Consider the following 16,470-nt stretch of genomic DNA (forward strand, 5'->3'; position numbering starts at 1 on the left):
TCACAGACTTCTCGTGCGTGCGGACTTACTCTCTTGCCGGTGCCTCTTCCCACAGGCGGATGTGCCTCAGCAGCCTGGCGGATTGTACACACCATTAACTCTATAAGAGCACTCTCCTGGCGGTCAGACATTGCTAAGGTGAAACCAAAGGCATGAGAATGAGTAAAAATTTTTCAAGAAACAAATGCTAAAACAGAACAAAATAACATAAACAAAAGGATCATGCTATATATTTTAAACTACTAAGATACTGTAATGTCTTTCAAATCAATATATACATAGGAATACATTAATTATAGTTGTAAAGTATACATTATTACCTAACTTATACACCGTAACTTAGGAACTGTACCTATTTTTGATCCAATATTGCCAGGTTTTGGCATCATGAAACATGATGCAAAAAGCATCATTAATACATGGGTACTCATGGATTTGTTGTAATTACACCCATAACTGCTAGAATGGTAACAGTTCCTTCCTTTTATCCCTGCCAGCACTTGCTGTCATAAAGTCTGTTTATACCAGTTCAGTGGTTGTAAAGTGATTTTTTGTTATTATTTTGTTCCTATCTACTAATCAATGAAGTAGAATATATATTCTTTTTCTCAAGTTTTGCTTTTCTCTCGAGATAAAAGTCTCAGTCTGTTGCTACGGCTAGACTTGAATTAATGGGCTTAAGTGATCCTTACACTTTGGTCTTCTGAGTACGAGACTGAGTAACTGGGATGAAGTTTTGTCATGGACCTCTAAGATTTTTGTCCATTTGCTATGGTATAATAAGCTGTTAATAAACTGTAGATTTCTGAACACTCTTTTTACAGGCGTGTAGAAAGGTACAGTTATAACTTCTTCTTCAATATTATTACTATTGCTCCCTATATTATTTATCTATAAAAGTAGCAATAAGATTCAGGACAAACTAATTTTTTAAATCAGGATCAAGAAAGCAAGTTTGTGAATTACAGAACACTTAGATCTTTAAAACATTTGAACTGCAGGGAAGCATATTATGAGGATGTTTAAAACACCCTTCTTAGCCAGCCACCGTTGGCTCACGCCTGTAATCCTCGCTACTCAGGAGGCTGAGATCTGAGGATCACGGTTCAAAGCCGGCCCGGGCAGGAAAGTCTGTGAGATTCTTATCTCCAATAAACCACTAGAAAACGAAGTAGCGCTGTGGCTCAAGTGGTAGAGCGCTCGCCTTGAGCTGAAGAGCGCAGGGATAGCGCCCAAGCCCAGAGTTCAAGCCCCACGACCAACAAAAAACCAAAACCAAAACCAAAAAAAGCCCACCCGTTTTTTGCTATACAATATAAGTTCTTCTCTTGACAAAAAAACACAAGGCATGGCCTGTGTACACTCTTTTTCAAGAAGTGATCAGTAGAAGTTGGCAGGGTTGTTAATGGAAATGTAACTACATGCACATCAACTTGTTAAAGTACTGTACCTTCCTCTCCCTGGACAGGTTCTTCTAGTAGCAACTCTGTCATACATTCCCAGTCTTTCAACAGTTCTTGAGAACTCTCCCACAAGCTGTCCACTAAGTAGGCTGCATGTTCATGTAACTAAAATGAACAAATGAAGGGCAATTAATGAATAGTTAATAAACTGTTAATAGGACTGTAAGTTACTAACAAACTGTTCATAATTAAAACGTCTTGGTCTGATTGGTTCTAACAATCATATGGAGGATAACATCTTCATATTCAACATATGGACAGAGCATGTAGATTATTGTTTCAGCATTTACAGTAGTAAGACAAAGGATCTCCTAGTCCAATGACATCATGTATAGATGAGGAAACAGAGTAGACAGCTTGACAGCCAAACTCTATTCTGTTACTTTTTAGTATTCCTGGTTGTCTCTCTGCGTGCATGCATGTGTGTGTGTGTGAGTGCGTGTGCACGTGTGTGTGTGTATGTTCACGCGCACTGATACTAGGGCTTGAACTCAGGGCCTCATGCTCTGCTTGGCTTTATTGCTCAAAGCTGGTGCTCTATTATTTAGGCCATCCCTCCACACCTACCTTTTGCTGGTTAATTGGAGATAAGAGTCTCACAAACTATCCTGCCTGGATTGGCCTGAATCTTCATCCTTAGACCTCAGCTTCCTGCGTAGCTACGATGATAGGGTAAAACCACTAGCACTTGGTTTGAAAATGAATCACTTCTTCCCTGAATTCCATGTGAAATTTTACTAACAGCTTTATTTCATTTTTGCCTTGGTTCAAAATGTAAGGTACTCTCTTGTCCCTCCTCTTTTCTAATCTTATTTCCATTCGATACAGTGCATTCCTCATATCAACCTCATTTTGTTAGTCATACTCTCTTGAAACCATGTTGCCCTATTGAACATACGTTAAGTTTCTCATTAAATGCTCTGTACCAAACTCTTATGCTTGCTAGTTCAATAAATCTTGGATCTTACAAAAAGCACAGTACCAAAGAAGACTGCAAGGAAGGTGAGTAAAAAGGCACTGGCATTATTTCAGTTCCTAATACTAAATTTTTTTGAGCTTCCACCTTTGAGGCTTATAATGTCCAACTAAACCAACCTCTTAAAATCAGTATATTTCAAACTAGACTGCAATCCATTATTGGGTTGTTAAAACTAATTTGTGGCTGGGCGCTGGTGGCTCACATCTGTCATCCTAGATACTCAGGAGGCTGAGATATGAGGATCACGTTTCAAAGCCAGCCCAGGCAGGAAAGTCTGAGAGACTCTTATCTCCAGTTAACCACCAGAAAACCAGAAGTGACGCTGTGGCTCAAGTGGTAGAACACTTGCCTTGAGCTGAAGAGCCCAGGCACAGCACCCAGACCCAGAGTTCAAGCCCCACGACTGACGCCTCCCACCCCCCTCCAAAAGCAAACTAATTTATGTATTGAGAAGATTGAAGGGCAAAAAATAATTGCACTGGAGGAAAAAAGTACATAGCCCATAAAAGAGGTAAATATTATTTTGTTTTTCCAATGGTGATCACACCAGGTACGTGTGCATATAGGCCAAGGCTCTACAACAGAATGAACATCTTCTGCTCTCAAATGCTGTCATGCACTCATACTTGTTGATAGAAAATGTTTTTCTCAGCAGAAGCCAATAAAGGATGAAACACACCTTTCTAGACCTACTTGTTATCCACTGTTATTACACTGGAACATTTGCACCTGTGTTGGGTTTTCTTCTCCCATTCTTAACTGTCACATTCTTAACTTTGATCTGAATCTTGATGACCTATTTAATGCCCTCTCTTTTTTGGCCTTATTCTGCATTTAAAAAAAACTGAATGCCCTGGTTCCAGAAATGCCTCAGAAAAACACACTAAGATAGTCTGCCAAAGATGCTGTCAAACCCAGAGCATTTTTGCTTGCAAAGAACACAGGCATGGCTTGCAAACCCTCCCAAGTTACATCCTAAAAAAAACTGTTTTTGGACTATTGGTCTCTGTTGCTTTGATCTTTAGAGATCTTCCAGGAAACTTAAGTTTTTAAAAAGTGATTTTCTGGAGGCTGGGAAGGTGGCTCAGTGGTGGAGTGCTTGCCTCGCATGTATGAGGCCCTGGATTCAATTCTCAGCACCACATCAACAGAAAAAGCCAGGAGTGGCACTGTGGCTCAATTGGTAGAGTGCTAGCCTTGAGCTGAAGAGCTCAAGGACAGAGCCCAGGCTGAGTTCAAGCCTCACAACTGACCAAAAAAAAAAAAAAAAAAGTGATAGCTTATGGGTGGACTTTATATCCATCTTTTCTCATGTCCTTTACAGCTTCCACCAATGCCTCCCTGTTCTGGTCAATAATTACAGAAAATAATTTGTTAAGTCATATAAGCATCCCATACTACTAAGCCTAAAATAAAATACTCCTATAATGGGTCTCTTCAGCATTATAGGCATGCTGAAATAAAGGCAGTCACCAATGAATTTCGAAGAACATAAAATTTTAATTATTAGTTTCCTTGTCCCTGTTTAAAAAAAAATCATCACAGTTGCACAATAAACTGCCTATAAACCGGTGTAAACCACAAGAATCAACTCATTACACTCAAATATCATGTATCTTACCAACTGGCATGCATCTGAATATAATGTACTTTGTCGCTTGAAATTAATAATTGCCATAAAAGTTGGGGTAGCTAAAAATGTCACTTTTAGGTACAAAGGAAAAATAACAAGTAGTTTAGAAAAAAATTCTAAATATCCATAATTTTACCTGAAAGGTAAACTTCTTCCAACATCTAAAATTCTAGTATTAAAATATTACCAACTCATATTCCAGTAAAACAAAGAAAAATAATAATCAGATCACTGAAACCCAGTTAAATGATCAGCAACTCATTGGTAAGATAGATTTTATTATTATTCTTTATGATTTCTCAATCTGTCAATTATTTTTTTGGTCGGTCGTGGGGCTTGAACTCTGGGCATGGGTGCTATCCCTGCGCTCTTCAGCTCAAGGCGAGCACTCTACCGCTTGAGCCACAGCACCATTTCCGCTTTTCTAGTGTTTTTTTATTGGAGATAAGAGTCTCATGGACTTTCCTGCCCGGGCTGGCTTTGAACCGTGATCCTCAGATCTCAGCCTCCTGAGTAGTGAGGATTACAGGTGGGATCGGTGCCCAGCACTAAAATCTTATTAATTAAATGTTTTTACAGCAAAACAAAGGAATTCATCCTCATTCCAACATGGCTGGAATGCCATAATATTAAGAGAATCTTGCTTCAGTACTCAACTGCAAGGGTACATTAATGGAACAGGGTAAGAACAATTTCCACCAACAATGTTTCTTGTAAAATATAGGAGACTATAAAGGCCAATGTAATGACCATGAACCAACCAGAACCCTTAAATAGAATCTGCAGTAGCTTCTGCAATTGACAAGAATGTCATAAAGGAGAACTGGGAAATATGCTGCAATACTGTCTGTATGACCATCATCCATCCTTCCTTCCTGCTCCCTTTATTTTTCTTTCCTTTCTCCTTCCTTCCTTTTATTCAGCATTATTTTGTCTATGCTTAAAGGGATGGGACAAATGAATGACATGAGATACTTGTCTTAAAGTTTTAACACTGTTTTCTTTTTTTTTTTTTTGGGGGGGGGTCCGGTCATGGGGCCTGAACTCTGGGCTTGAGCACTATCCCTAAGCTCTTCAGCTCAAGGCTAGCGCTCTACCACTTGAGAGACAGCGCCACTTCCGGCTTCTTTCTTTTTGCTTATGTGGTGCTGAGGAATCGAACCCAGGGCCTCGAGCATGCAAGGCAAGCGCTCTACCACTGAGCCACCTTCCCAGCCCTTAACACTGTTTTCAACACTAGCAAATAGCAGAACACATGACAATGTAAGAGTATTTTAATCTTTACCATACATAGAGAATGGCTACTCTGAGCTAGAAAGTTGACTAGAAATGCAGTGCATCGTCCCACTGTGAAAAACAACTGGTCGGGCTGGGAAGGTGGCTCAGTGGTAGAGTGCTTGCCTTGCATGCATGAGCACCACATAAGCAGAAAAAGTTGGAAGTGGTGCTGTGGCTCAAGTGGTAGAGTGTTTGCCTTGAACTGAAGAGCTGAGGGACAGTGCTGAAGCCCAGAGTTCAAGACCCATGACCGACAAAACAACAACAACAAAACAACTGGTCCTTTTAACAAGCTCCCCTGGATAGTTGTGTATGCCTAGTTAAACTATTCTTATTAATTATTCTCTTCCTCTTTTCTCTTTCATGTTCCTTATCTTCTTTCTCCCCACCACTCTCTATTTTTTAGCCAACGCCTTACTAGGTAGTTCATTCAAGCTGGCTTCGAACTTGCTAGGTAGTCCAGGCTGAACTTGAATTTGTGCTTCTCCTCAGCATCTCAAAATCAAAACTTTTTCCAAAATAACAATGAGTCTTAGATTTTCAACTCAAGTTCCCAGTTCTCCTGTATGACATTCTTGTCAGCTTCTCAATTCTCAGTTGCAAAACTCAGTGGTCTATTAAATGTCATGCCAGTAGTAGGAAATACAGAAAAAAGTGTCATAAAGCACTTTATTGAGCAAACTAAGCTTTACTTTTGGTATTGCTAACATGTTAGTGTTAATCATAAAATTGATTAAGTGACAATTGGCTACAGAGCATGGAAATACTTACTGCTAATGGAACTGTACTATCATTTCAAACATCTGAAATTCAGACTTTCCCTCTTCCTTATTAAAGATTTTCCAAACAAGAAAAAAAATAATGTTCTTAACAGCTTGACAACTTCCACAGACTTTGCTTTTTATTTGGTGCTAGGAAGTGAACCAAGAACTTTGTACATGTTAGGCAAGCACTTTACCACTGAACTAAGTATTTGCCTTCAGACTGTTTAATAAGTTCTATACAACAACACAGGGAAAGATAGGAAAATATTTTCAAGTACTTAGTGTTGCGTTTCTGTAACAGTTAAAAGTTTAATAATTACCAGTGTATATTCAATGTTGAACTACACTTGCATATATATATACATTTAGAATGTTTTTGTTTTTGTTTTTTGGTCGGTCATGGGGCTTGAACTCTGGGCCTGAGCTTTTCAACTCAAGGTGAGCACTTTACCACTTGAGCCACAGCATCACTTCCCACACTTGCATATATATTCAGAACTTTTTCCCAAATAAATTATCTATATTCATTCCATAATCAAGAACTCACAGGGGTGACATTGATTGAGATGCTCTGTACTCATCATCTGACTTAATGAATACCTCTTTGCACAACTACTTTAGAAAAAAAGAAACTTGGGCTGGGAAGGTGGCTCAGTGGTAGAGCGCTTGCCTTGCATGCCTGAGGCCCTGGGTTTGATTCCTCAGCACCACATAAGCAAAAAGAAAAAAAGCCAGAAGTGGCGCTGTGGCTCAAGTGGTAGAGCACTAACCTAGAGCTGAGGGACAGCGCCCAGGCCCAGAGTTCAGGCCCCACGACCGGAACTCCCCCCCCCAAAAAAAAGGAAAAAAAAAAAGAAAGAAAAAAGAGACTTATCAAGGCAATTTAATAGGAAACTGACTTGTTTTCCAATGGTCAACACAATCCTAATTGATCCCAAGGAATTAAATAACATTAAGAAAAATACTTTTTAAAAATTTACCTCACTTTCAAGAAAAAAAAGAACAAGCATCCGAATGAGGTTCCCATTTGGACTGTTCCTTCCTCTCCTCTTTGCTAATGCTTCTTCTGCTTGTGGATCATGCCTGCTAAACAGCCTGAAGACAAAGGAAGAAAAAATAAAGAGCATTACAATTTACATGGAGATGAATTTTAGTGTTTTCTTTCACCACCCAAACTACTTTAGTGTTGTTAAATAAAAAAAGACAATATGAGAGATGGGATTACCAATCTGGTTCAATGCATCTGGAACTGATGCCTATATAAGTCAAAGGCTAGATCTAAAAAAATTTTCCTAGTATAACCATATAGAAAATGTAACCAGGGTGGTTCACAACTGTCATCCTAGCTACTCTGGAGGCTGAGATCTCAGGATCATGGTTCAAAGCCAACTAGGGGCAGGAAAGTCCGTGGGACTCATATCTCCAATTAACCACCAGAAAACCAGAAGTGGTGTTGAGGCTCAAAGTGGCAGAGTGCTAGCCTTGAGCAGAAAAACTCAGGGACAGCGCCCAGGCTGAGTTCAATACCCAAGACCAACCAAAAAAAAAAAAAAAAAAGAAAAGAAAATGTAGAAGAAAAATAATGATGAAAAAATCAATGCTCAAATTTTTATGAAAATTATAAGCAATATTTGTATTTTTATTATATTTGTGTTATACCAAAGTTAGTCAGAACCATTATTCTCCTATTTACATGAGATGCCCACAACACATCCAGGTTTACTTGTTTTGTGGTTGAGATGAGTTTTCATGAAATTTTTGCTGGAAATGGCCTCAAACTGTGATCCTCTTCTTCTCTTACCTCCAAGTAGCTAGGATTACAGCTGTGAGCTACCACTACACTCAGCTGAATTCTGCTTTCTTAAATATTGATTTTAGTAAGATAATTATGACACTTAACCAAGTATTAAAGCAGTAATTATAAAACTTCGCAGTTTTAATTTTCATTCATCTTACATTCTTTTATATGTAAAGCTGATTATCCTGAAAGTTACTGTTCTCAGTGTAGTGACAAGAATTTCACATTTATAAATACATCTTCTAATGACAAAACTTCTAAATGTGGCTAAGAAAGGATTTGAAAATTTCAATCTTCTGCATAGATTTCTTCTATTTTTTTTTTTTTGGGGTCCGGTCGTGGGGCCTGAACTCTAGGCCTGGGCGCTGTCCCTCAGCTCTTCAGCTCAAGGCTAGCGCTCACAGAGCCACAGTGCCACTTCCGGCTTTTTTCTTTTTGCTTATGTGGTGCTGAGTAATCGAACCCAGGGCCTCATGCATGCAAGGCAAGCACTCTACCACTGAGCCACCTTTCCCAGTCCCCATAGATTTCTTCTAATACAACAAAGACTACCAAAGTTCCCTCACTTCTAGGAACTATTCTGGGTAAAAGTGAAGTAAGCACTGGTACCAAGATAAAATCCGTTTTCCCAACCCCTCTGTACAGCAGTTTCCTCATGGAGTTCTTGCTCTGGAGCAGGCGTGGGAAACCTTTATGTTCTCTCCCTTTATCAGGCTGTAAAAGGCTTGGGAAACCATTTGGTGCATGAGAGGGCATGTGTGCTTCTCATCATCAGCTGCTCATGGACCTTGCGCCTGTGTCAATAATGTTGTAAGGCACACAGCTGTGAGTGGAGTTATAAATATCCAAATGGCTCCTGGCACAATAAAGGTTCCTCACCCCTGCTTTAGCAGACAGACAGAAATAATCCATAGAAATACATAGATATATATTCTCTAGTGGTATAACAGGGGTAAGGCAAATAGTATATTATGGCTTATATAAATAAAAGTTGACTAAAATAAGAAAAAATATCAAATAGGAAATGACAACACAAGAGTTATTTGGAGGCTAGTGGTAGGGTGTTTGCCTAGCATGCATGAAGCCCTGGGTTTGATTCCTCAGTACCACATGCACAGAAAAAGCTGGAAGTGGCGCTGTGGCTTAAGTGGTAGAGTGCGAGCCTTGAGCAAAAGCTCAGAGACAGCGCCCAGACCTTGAGTTTAAGCCCGAAGACTGGCAAAAAAAAAAACCCAGTTATTTGGTTGGAAGAGGCATCTGAGTGTGGCATTAAGGTTTATTGTGAATCTAGATCTATCTATCACAATGACTTCATAGGTTTATAGATATGTGTCAAATGGGACATGAATGTCCTTGATAACTAAAATGTACAGATAACTATAAAATATTTATGAAATTCATTTCAGCCATGGCTACCCCTGTTTTGTGCTGGGTATTTTGCAGATGGGAGTCCTGTGGACGTTCTCGTATCATAATCCTCCTGATCTCAGCCTCCTGAGTAACTAGGATTGTACAGATACTTATTGTACAGATACAATACAGATACTTAAATATGAGAAGTGTCTAATTCTAGTCCATTCTATTCACATTGAGTAACTGACCAGTGCAATGTTATTTGGAACTTATGCAACAGGGACTAGAAATGTAGCTAGTGGTAGAGTTCTTGCTCAGCATGTGTGAATGGCCCTGATGTTCATGCCTGTAAACTCTGACTTTCTTCTTTTTGAACTTCATTACCAGAATAACTAGGACTTAGCTACCATTTAACAAAGATTCTTACCAGAGACTTCACCCGCTTTAAGTATTACAACTAAGTATAAGATCATTTGTTACTGCAACACTAAAACTCAGATGCGAGAATGCCAGACTGCTCATTATCAAAGTTAATCATCCATGTATCACAGCTGCCCAGTGCATGATTTACAACTGTGCTTCTGCGTAAAAGTCGAAGCCCATAATCACACAGAGTATCGTAATGGGCTAGAAGGTCCACCTGTCAATGACCAAGGTTACTACGTTAAATCTGTAATAATAAAAATAATAAAATGAAGGTAAAGATGCAATTAGAAACGTATTCACTGGCTGGGAATATGGCTTAAAGGTACAGTGCTTTGTCTAGCATGCATGAGGCCCTGGTTTGATTCCTCAGTACCACATAAACAGAAAAGGCCAGAATGTCACTGTGGCTCAAGTGGTAGAGTGCTGGCCTTTAGCAAAAGAAGAAGTTCAGGGTCAGTGCCCAGGCTCTGAGTTCAAGCCCAGGACTAGGGGGGAAAAAATGTATACACTGTAAGAATGAACTAATCTACCAATAAACTGTAGAACATATACACTCATCCATAATCAAAAATGTATTTCTTACAAGTGTTTATATTTATAAACTCTCATTAGTTCAATGTTCTGCTAAAAAGGACATGTAATTTAAATAAACCATAAATACATAAACTATTAGAATTAGTAGAGACTGCTGATTAGAATCCTCTTCATCCCAATGAAGAGAGAATAGGAAAAGAATACATGAAAATTTGAGACTTTTTTTTTTTCATCAGCCATGGGCCTGAATGCTGTCCCTCAGCTCTTCAGCTCAAGGCTAGCACTCTACTACTTGAGCCACTGTGCCACTTCCAGTTTTCTGAGTGGTTTATTGGAGATAAGAGTTGCACGAACTTTCCTGCCTGGGCTGGCTTTGAACCACGATCCTCAGATCTCAGCACTTCCCCCTCTCACCTCCCTCTCCCCACCGCGGCCCCAAGTGGCTAGGAATACAGGCGTTGAGTCAATAGCACTCAGTTTGAGAGACCTTTTAAAGGTGCCACCACTTCACATATTTTAGATTACTAATGTTGAAAGACAGATATTTCAAAGGGAAAAAATGACCAGGTGACATGAATAATCCTTAGGAAACTGTGATATCCATGCATGTTCCCATCTATAACCATCCTTTCAGATCTCAGGATGAGGAGTATGTCACAAGCATCTCAGGGATGTGATTCGTGAGGTACAGGCTAGAGGACACTGACAAGCTCATGAGCCCGCTGGGAAATACACACTTTCAGCACTGTGCTCAGACTCTGTGACTTCTTGCTACGAGTTCTGACATCAGTACACCAAAGTACAACATGCTCCAAAGACAGCTTACTTTTTGTGAAGGAACTCTCCAGCTGCCACAGCGACTGGGCGATGTGCCGAATACACCAAATGGTAAACGTTTTCACAGTCTTCATTGGAAAGGGCTTCTTCACTGCCACTGGAAAAGTCAGAACCAAAACAAATGTTTACTTTTAGTTTTACCTTTGCTTAAATTTTGAAAGCACATCATCAAAGCTGATGAGCTTCTTTATCTTACTTTGAAAGTGTTTCCCTTTATGATACGTTAGACACAAATAAAAAAATACAGATAAAACAAGAAAATAACATCTAAACAATTCTTCTATAAGCTAATATCCATAGCAATGATATTAATAAGTCAGATGAAATTCATATGAAGTATATTAGGAAGGCTAGGGAAAAGGCATTTCATGTCAGAAGACTAACATAGTAACAGATACTATACTTACTGAAGTATCAGAGTAACCAATCGAATAGCTTCCACAGCAACATCATATTCTTTATCAAGTGTCATTGATACAATGCGATCCTGGGAAAAAAAAAAGTTATAAATGAACCATGGCTATAAATAAGCCAGAGAAATGTATTCTGAGGTGTATATGCAACACTGGGGACAGTAAATGGAAAACTTCACTTTTGAAGCTGTATTATCATAGTGCTCATATAGAGGGGGGGTTGTATATTTGTAATTTAAAATCTTTCTCATTAACTAGGATCCCTTAAATAATATAAAAAATGTACCTTTAGTTGTCATGTGAATACACAAACATTTATATAATAGAAACTTTTTGTTGTTGCTGTGGTCCTGAGGTTGAACTCAGGGCCTGGGCACAGTCCCTAAGTTTTTTCAGTTCGAGGATAGTGCTCTCTCACTTGAGCCACAGCTCCACTTCTGGCTGTTTTTTGGTAATTAATTAGAAATAAGTGTCACAGACTTTCCTGCCCAGGAAAACTTTGAATTGCAATCCTCAAATTTCAGCTTCCTGAGTGCTAGGATTAACAGGCATGAGCTACCAGCACCCAGCTTAATATAAACATAATATTAAGATACTATAAATACCCAGTTTAAGCAAGAGAGCCTTCTTTCAAAGGCATTAAATAATAGCACATGTCAAGCACTAGTGGTTCACGTAATCCTAGCTATTCAAGAGGCTTAGATCTGAGGATAGTGGTTCAAAGCCAGCCCAGGCAGCAAAGTCCATAAGACTCTTATCTCTAATAAATCACTTAGGAAAAGCCAGAAGCGGCTATGTGGCTTACGTGGTAGAGCGTTAGCCTTGAGCACAAAGAGACTCAGGGACAGTGTCCAGGCCCAGAGTTCAAACCCCAGGACTGACAAATGAAAAAGAACATATGTTGGGTACCTCTGTTGTAAAGCAAAGATTCATGTATGTATTTCATGAGTTTACTTTAAAAAGAGGAACTGAACACTTGCTATCGTAATGTCATTTGCCACATTAGCTATACCTGGCATTTGCAAAGTAGAAAGCAAAATAAGTTCATCATTCTTGTTACTAACCTTGAATCGATTAGTAAATAGCTCCAATTTGGGGAATAACTCTCTGTTGGTATATAGGCTCTGGAGAGCTTTCAAACACTTCAGCCTGACTTCCCCTTGCTTCAAAAATACAAACAAACAATTAATCCTATGCCATAAGAATTAAAAAAAAAAACCTTAGAAGTATATGAAGATTAAGATAAATTTCAGGTTGACCATTCATATTACTTCCTACTGAAATTCATTACAAGATGAGACTGAGTAATATGTAGCCTGTGTTGATATTACACTTAATAAAAATGCACTACAAATGCTTACTTATGACTAAATCAGAACTTTTTCAAACTTTTATCAACTTTGACAGATTACCCATATTGTCCTGAAGGTCTTAGAATTTTTCATCTATAATTATAATCCGAGAAGGTTATGTTCCTTTTTACCTATATATAACTATGGAATAATACTATAGACACAAAATTTTGTGTGAAAGGATAATCATTTATTAATATTTACTAGAGCTTTTCATATCCCTAGAAGAGCAGCTAGGAAAACAAAAAAATAAAAGCAAAATATTTAAAACAGAGACCTGGGGATGCTATTTGCTAGTAGAAAATCTTTTTTTTTTTTGGTTGGTCCTGGGGCCTGAACTCTGGGACTGGGTGCTGTCCCTCAGCTCTTCAGCTCAAGGCTAGCACTCTACCACCTGAGCCACAGCGCCACTTCCGGCTTTTTCTGCTCATATGATGCTGAGGAATCGAACTCAGGACTTCATGCATGCAAGGTAAGCACTCTACCACTGAGCCACCTTCCCAGCCCCAGAAAATCTTCTCAATAGTCATTAACTTGGAGTATAGGTTGTTGGTCATCAAAGTTCATTTAGGACCATCTATAAATTCAGAAAATTCTCTCAAAAACAATTCAGAGAGAATGAAGTTTCTATGCCCCAGAAATAGCAACGAAGCAGGGATACACATGATTGTTCAGGTATCACTACATCCTTCAGGTATCTGCCCCCGGGAACGGTATAGCAAGGCTATGAAGTATTTGTGTTTTTGAGAAATCTCCACATGGATCTCCATCCTGGCTGCGCTAATTTACATTCCCCAAATAGTGTACCAAGGTTTCCTGCTCCCCTTATTCCACTCAGCCTTTGTTGCTTTCTTAATGGTTTAAGGAGGGCAAGCATTTCTTCATGTACTTACAGGCCATTTGTGCTTCTTTTGAGAAGTCTGATCAAATCATTTACCCAATTATTAATTAGACTGTTATTGTTTAAAATTTTGGAGCTATGTATACTTAAAAAAAATCTTTAGCCAGTTCTGGGGCTCAAGCTCAGGGCCTGGGCGCTGTCCCTGAGCTGCTTTTTTGGTCAAGGATATCGCTCTACTACTTGAGGCACAGCGCCCCTCCCAGGTGGTTAACATTCGTCAGCTCCCCGAATTGTGAGGAAAAGATTTGGCGTGTTACTGTGGACAGTGTGTGGTGGGGCTTTCGGTCCTGCTAGAATGCACACAGGAACTGCTGGAGACACAAAGATGCTGTCAATTTCACTTTAGAGGCTTGTCTCACCTTTGGAGGAGTAGAGCACTCAGAACAAGGGGGCCTTAAAACAATTAATTATAGATAAAGAATCTCAAGGACTTTCCTGCCTGGGCCGGCTTCAAACAGTGATCCTAAGACATCAGCCTCCTGGAGTAGCTAGGAATAAGGCGAGCACCAGTGCCTGGCTATCTACACTCTCTCTAGGGGTGGGGAACATCTCGTCTGTGGGCCTTAGAATCATGGGACAGAAATGGATGCTTCTTATATTCTCTGTCCATAGCCATCTGCATTAATAATTTTGTGCTTTTTTTTGGGGGGGGGTCAGTCCTGGGGTTTGAACTCAGGGCCTGAGCACTGTCCCTGAACTTCTTTTGCTCTAACACATGAGAAGTGCCTGTTCTGGCCTTTCCTGTGTATGTGGTGCTGAGGAATTGAACCGAGGGCTTCATGCATGCCAGGCGAGCACTCCACTGCTAAGCCACCTTCCCAGCCCCTGCATGAACAATTTTGTATGGCCAGTGAATGTTTTGTAAGGTCCCATGGCAGAAAAAAGGTTCCTTATCCTTCAACAGACCAGGGGAGCCTTGAGTTCAAAACCCTCTTGCCTCAGTTGTTAGAATGACAGTTACAGATCACAATGCTTATCTCTAGGATAACAATATATAACAATATGACAATAATTCATATTCTCAAGTGTACTGTAACAAAGTGAAAACAAAATTCAGGTGGGCTGTCCAGCGAGTGTATTAGTATGTGAAAGAGGTAAAGGGAATATAGGAAAGGAAAAATCTTGAAAAAGAGCAGTAATGAACTCGAAAGATACATGATATGAATGAACTCTAAGACAAAAAGTGGGCTATGAGAATGTAGATTCTCTCTAGCTACTATGAAAAGTCTGAAGTAGGAAACTGAGCATATTCAAGAAAGTACACAAAAGAATTCGGTGCCATGCACTGGTGGCTCAAAGCTGCAATCCTAGCTACTCAGGAGGCTGATATCTGAGGATTACAGTTCAAAGCCAGGCTGGGTAGGAAAGTCCATAAGACTCTTTATCTCCAATTAAATACCACAAAACCAGAAGTGGCACTACGGCTCAAAGTGGTAGAGTGTTAGCCTTAAGCAAAAGAGCTCAGGAATAGTAGCTAGGCCGCAAGTTCAAACCTCACAATTGATAGAAAAAAATAGATAAAAATTAAAAAAAATCTGTATACAAGGTGCTACAGTTTGGATATAGTTTTCCCTGCTAGAAACTCAAGTATTGGTTCCTACTATGATGGTTGTTCAGAGATGGGGGATAGACCTTGAAGCGGCTTTTAGGCCATAATAGGTCTTCTCTCATGAGTGGATGGATGTTTATCTTACAGGAATTCAGTAACTATCCTAAAAGTTCATCCTCCTTTACATCTCCTGAATACACTCAGCTAAACCACCAGAAAGCCCTTACCAGAAGCTGAGCAGATGCTGTTGGACTTCCCCAAATATAAACCCAAGTAAACTCTTTATGACCTCCCTACCCTCAGGTATTCTGTTTAGCAGCAGAAAACGAGTTAAGATACTAGGTAAAAGTTAAAGCAATAGGGAAGTATAAGCAAACTGCAACAAATACAGAAAGGCATCACGGGCGTAAGTCCACAAGGATGAAGCTATGTAGCCTGAAAAGCTGAGGCTACTACTGCTGTATTCAACCAGGCACAGTCTGTGCCACCCCCCCAGGGGCAGATCTACAAACAGGGGGTACAGAACTTACGATGTCTACTTTGTTAGACTTTGACTTGCTACCTGAAAAAGTGGGTCTTTTATAGGAAGGCAGATTAGTTATGAATCTGGACACAAGCCATAACCTGTAGGTGCAGTGAGCTGAGGAATAAAGCTAGAGTAGGAAATGACTCCCGTTGTGAAAGGGGAAAAAGGGGAGGGGGAAGATGTGTAAAAGTTATTCCATTAAGTACAGCATTCATATGATTTTGACACTGTATGAGGGAAATATCCTCCCCTTCTTCTAGATGCTGTATCTCTAGAAAAACAGTTTAAGGCTGATGATTCAAATCTTACTTCATGAGCTCTTGGCTTTGATCCTCAGCACTCATATCTAACACACAGACCAGACAGACAGACAGACAGACACACACACACACACGTGCATGTGCACGCGCGCACGGGTTGAATTCAAGGTTTTCTGCTTGCTAGATAGAGGCTCTACCACTTACCACTTAGGCCATGTCATCAGTCTATAAATAAAGAAATCTTAGAATGTCAGGTCACTTTTATAAACTTCCCACTGATATATCTTTATTTTTTTCATTAAAAATCTAAACCAATCAATATATCACTCTTAAGCTTAGTTATTCTGACAGTTACTTTTTCAGGACTCAATGTAAGATTTCTTTTAAATCAGAGCCTTTTTTTT

General features: G+C 39.6%; 1 protein-coding gene across 1 annotated transcript in view; it reads right to left on the reverse strand.

Moving 5' to 3' along the window:
• Stag1 (stromal antigen 1) overlaps nucleotides 1-16,470 on the reverse strand; it is a 118,540-nt gene that overhangs the window by 44,403 nt on the left and 57,667 nt on the right. Inside the window, exons 9-14 of the mRNA XM_013034662.1 lie at nucleotides 12,543-12,669; nucleotides 11,473-11,552; nucleotides 11,055-11,162; nucleotides 7,098-7,212; nucleotides 1,451-1,568; nucleotides 30-133 (exon numbers count right to left, since the gene is read on the reverse strand). Of these exons, the coding sequence (XP_012890116.1) occupies nucleotides 30-133; nucleotides 1,451-1,568; nucleotides 7,098-7,212; nucleotides 11,055-11,162; nucleotides 11,473-11,552; nucleotides 12,543-12,669 (652 nt within the window). The remainder of the gene's footprint in view (nucleotides 1-29; nucleotides 134-1,450; nucleotides 1,569-7,097; nucleotides 7,213-11,054; nucleotides 11,163-11,472; nucleotides 11,553-12,542; nucleotides 12,670-16,470) is intronic.

This window comes from Dipodomys ordii, unplaced genomic scaffold (genome assembly GCF_000151885.1).
Source record: "Dipodomys ordii isolate 6190 unplaced genomic scaffold, Dord_2.0 Scaffold193, whole genome shotgun sequence".
Lineage (NCBI taxonomy): Eukaryota > Metazoa > Chordata > Mammalia > Rodentia > Heteromyidae > Dipodomys > Dipodomys ordii.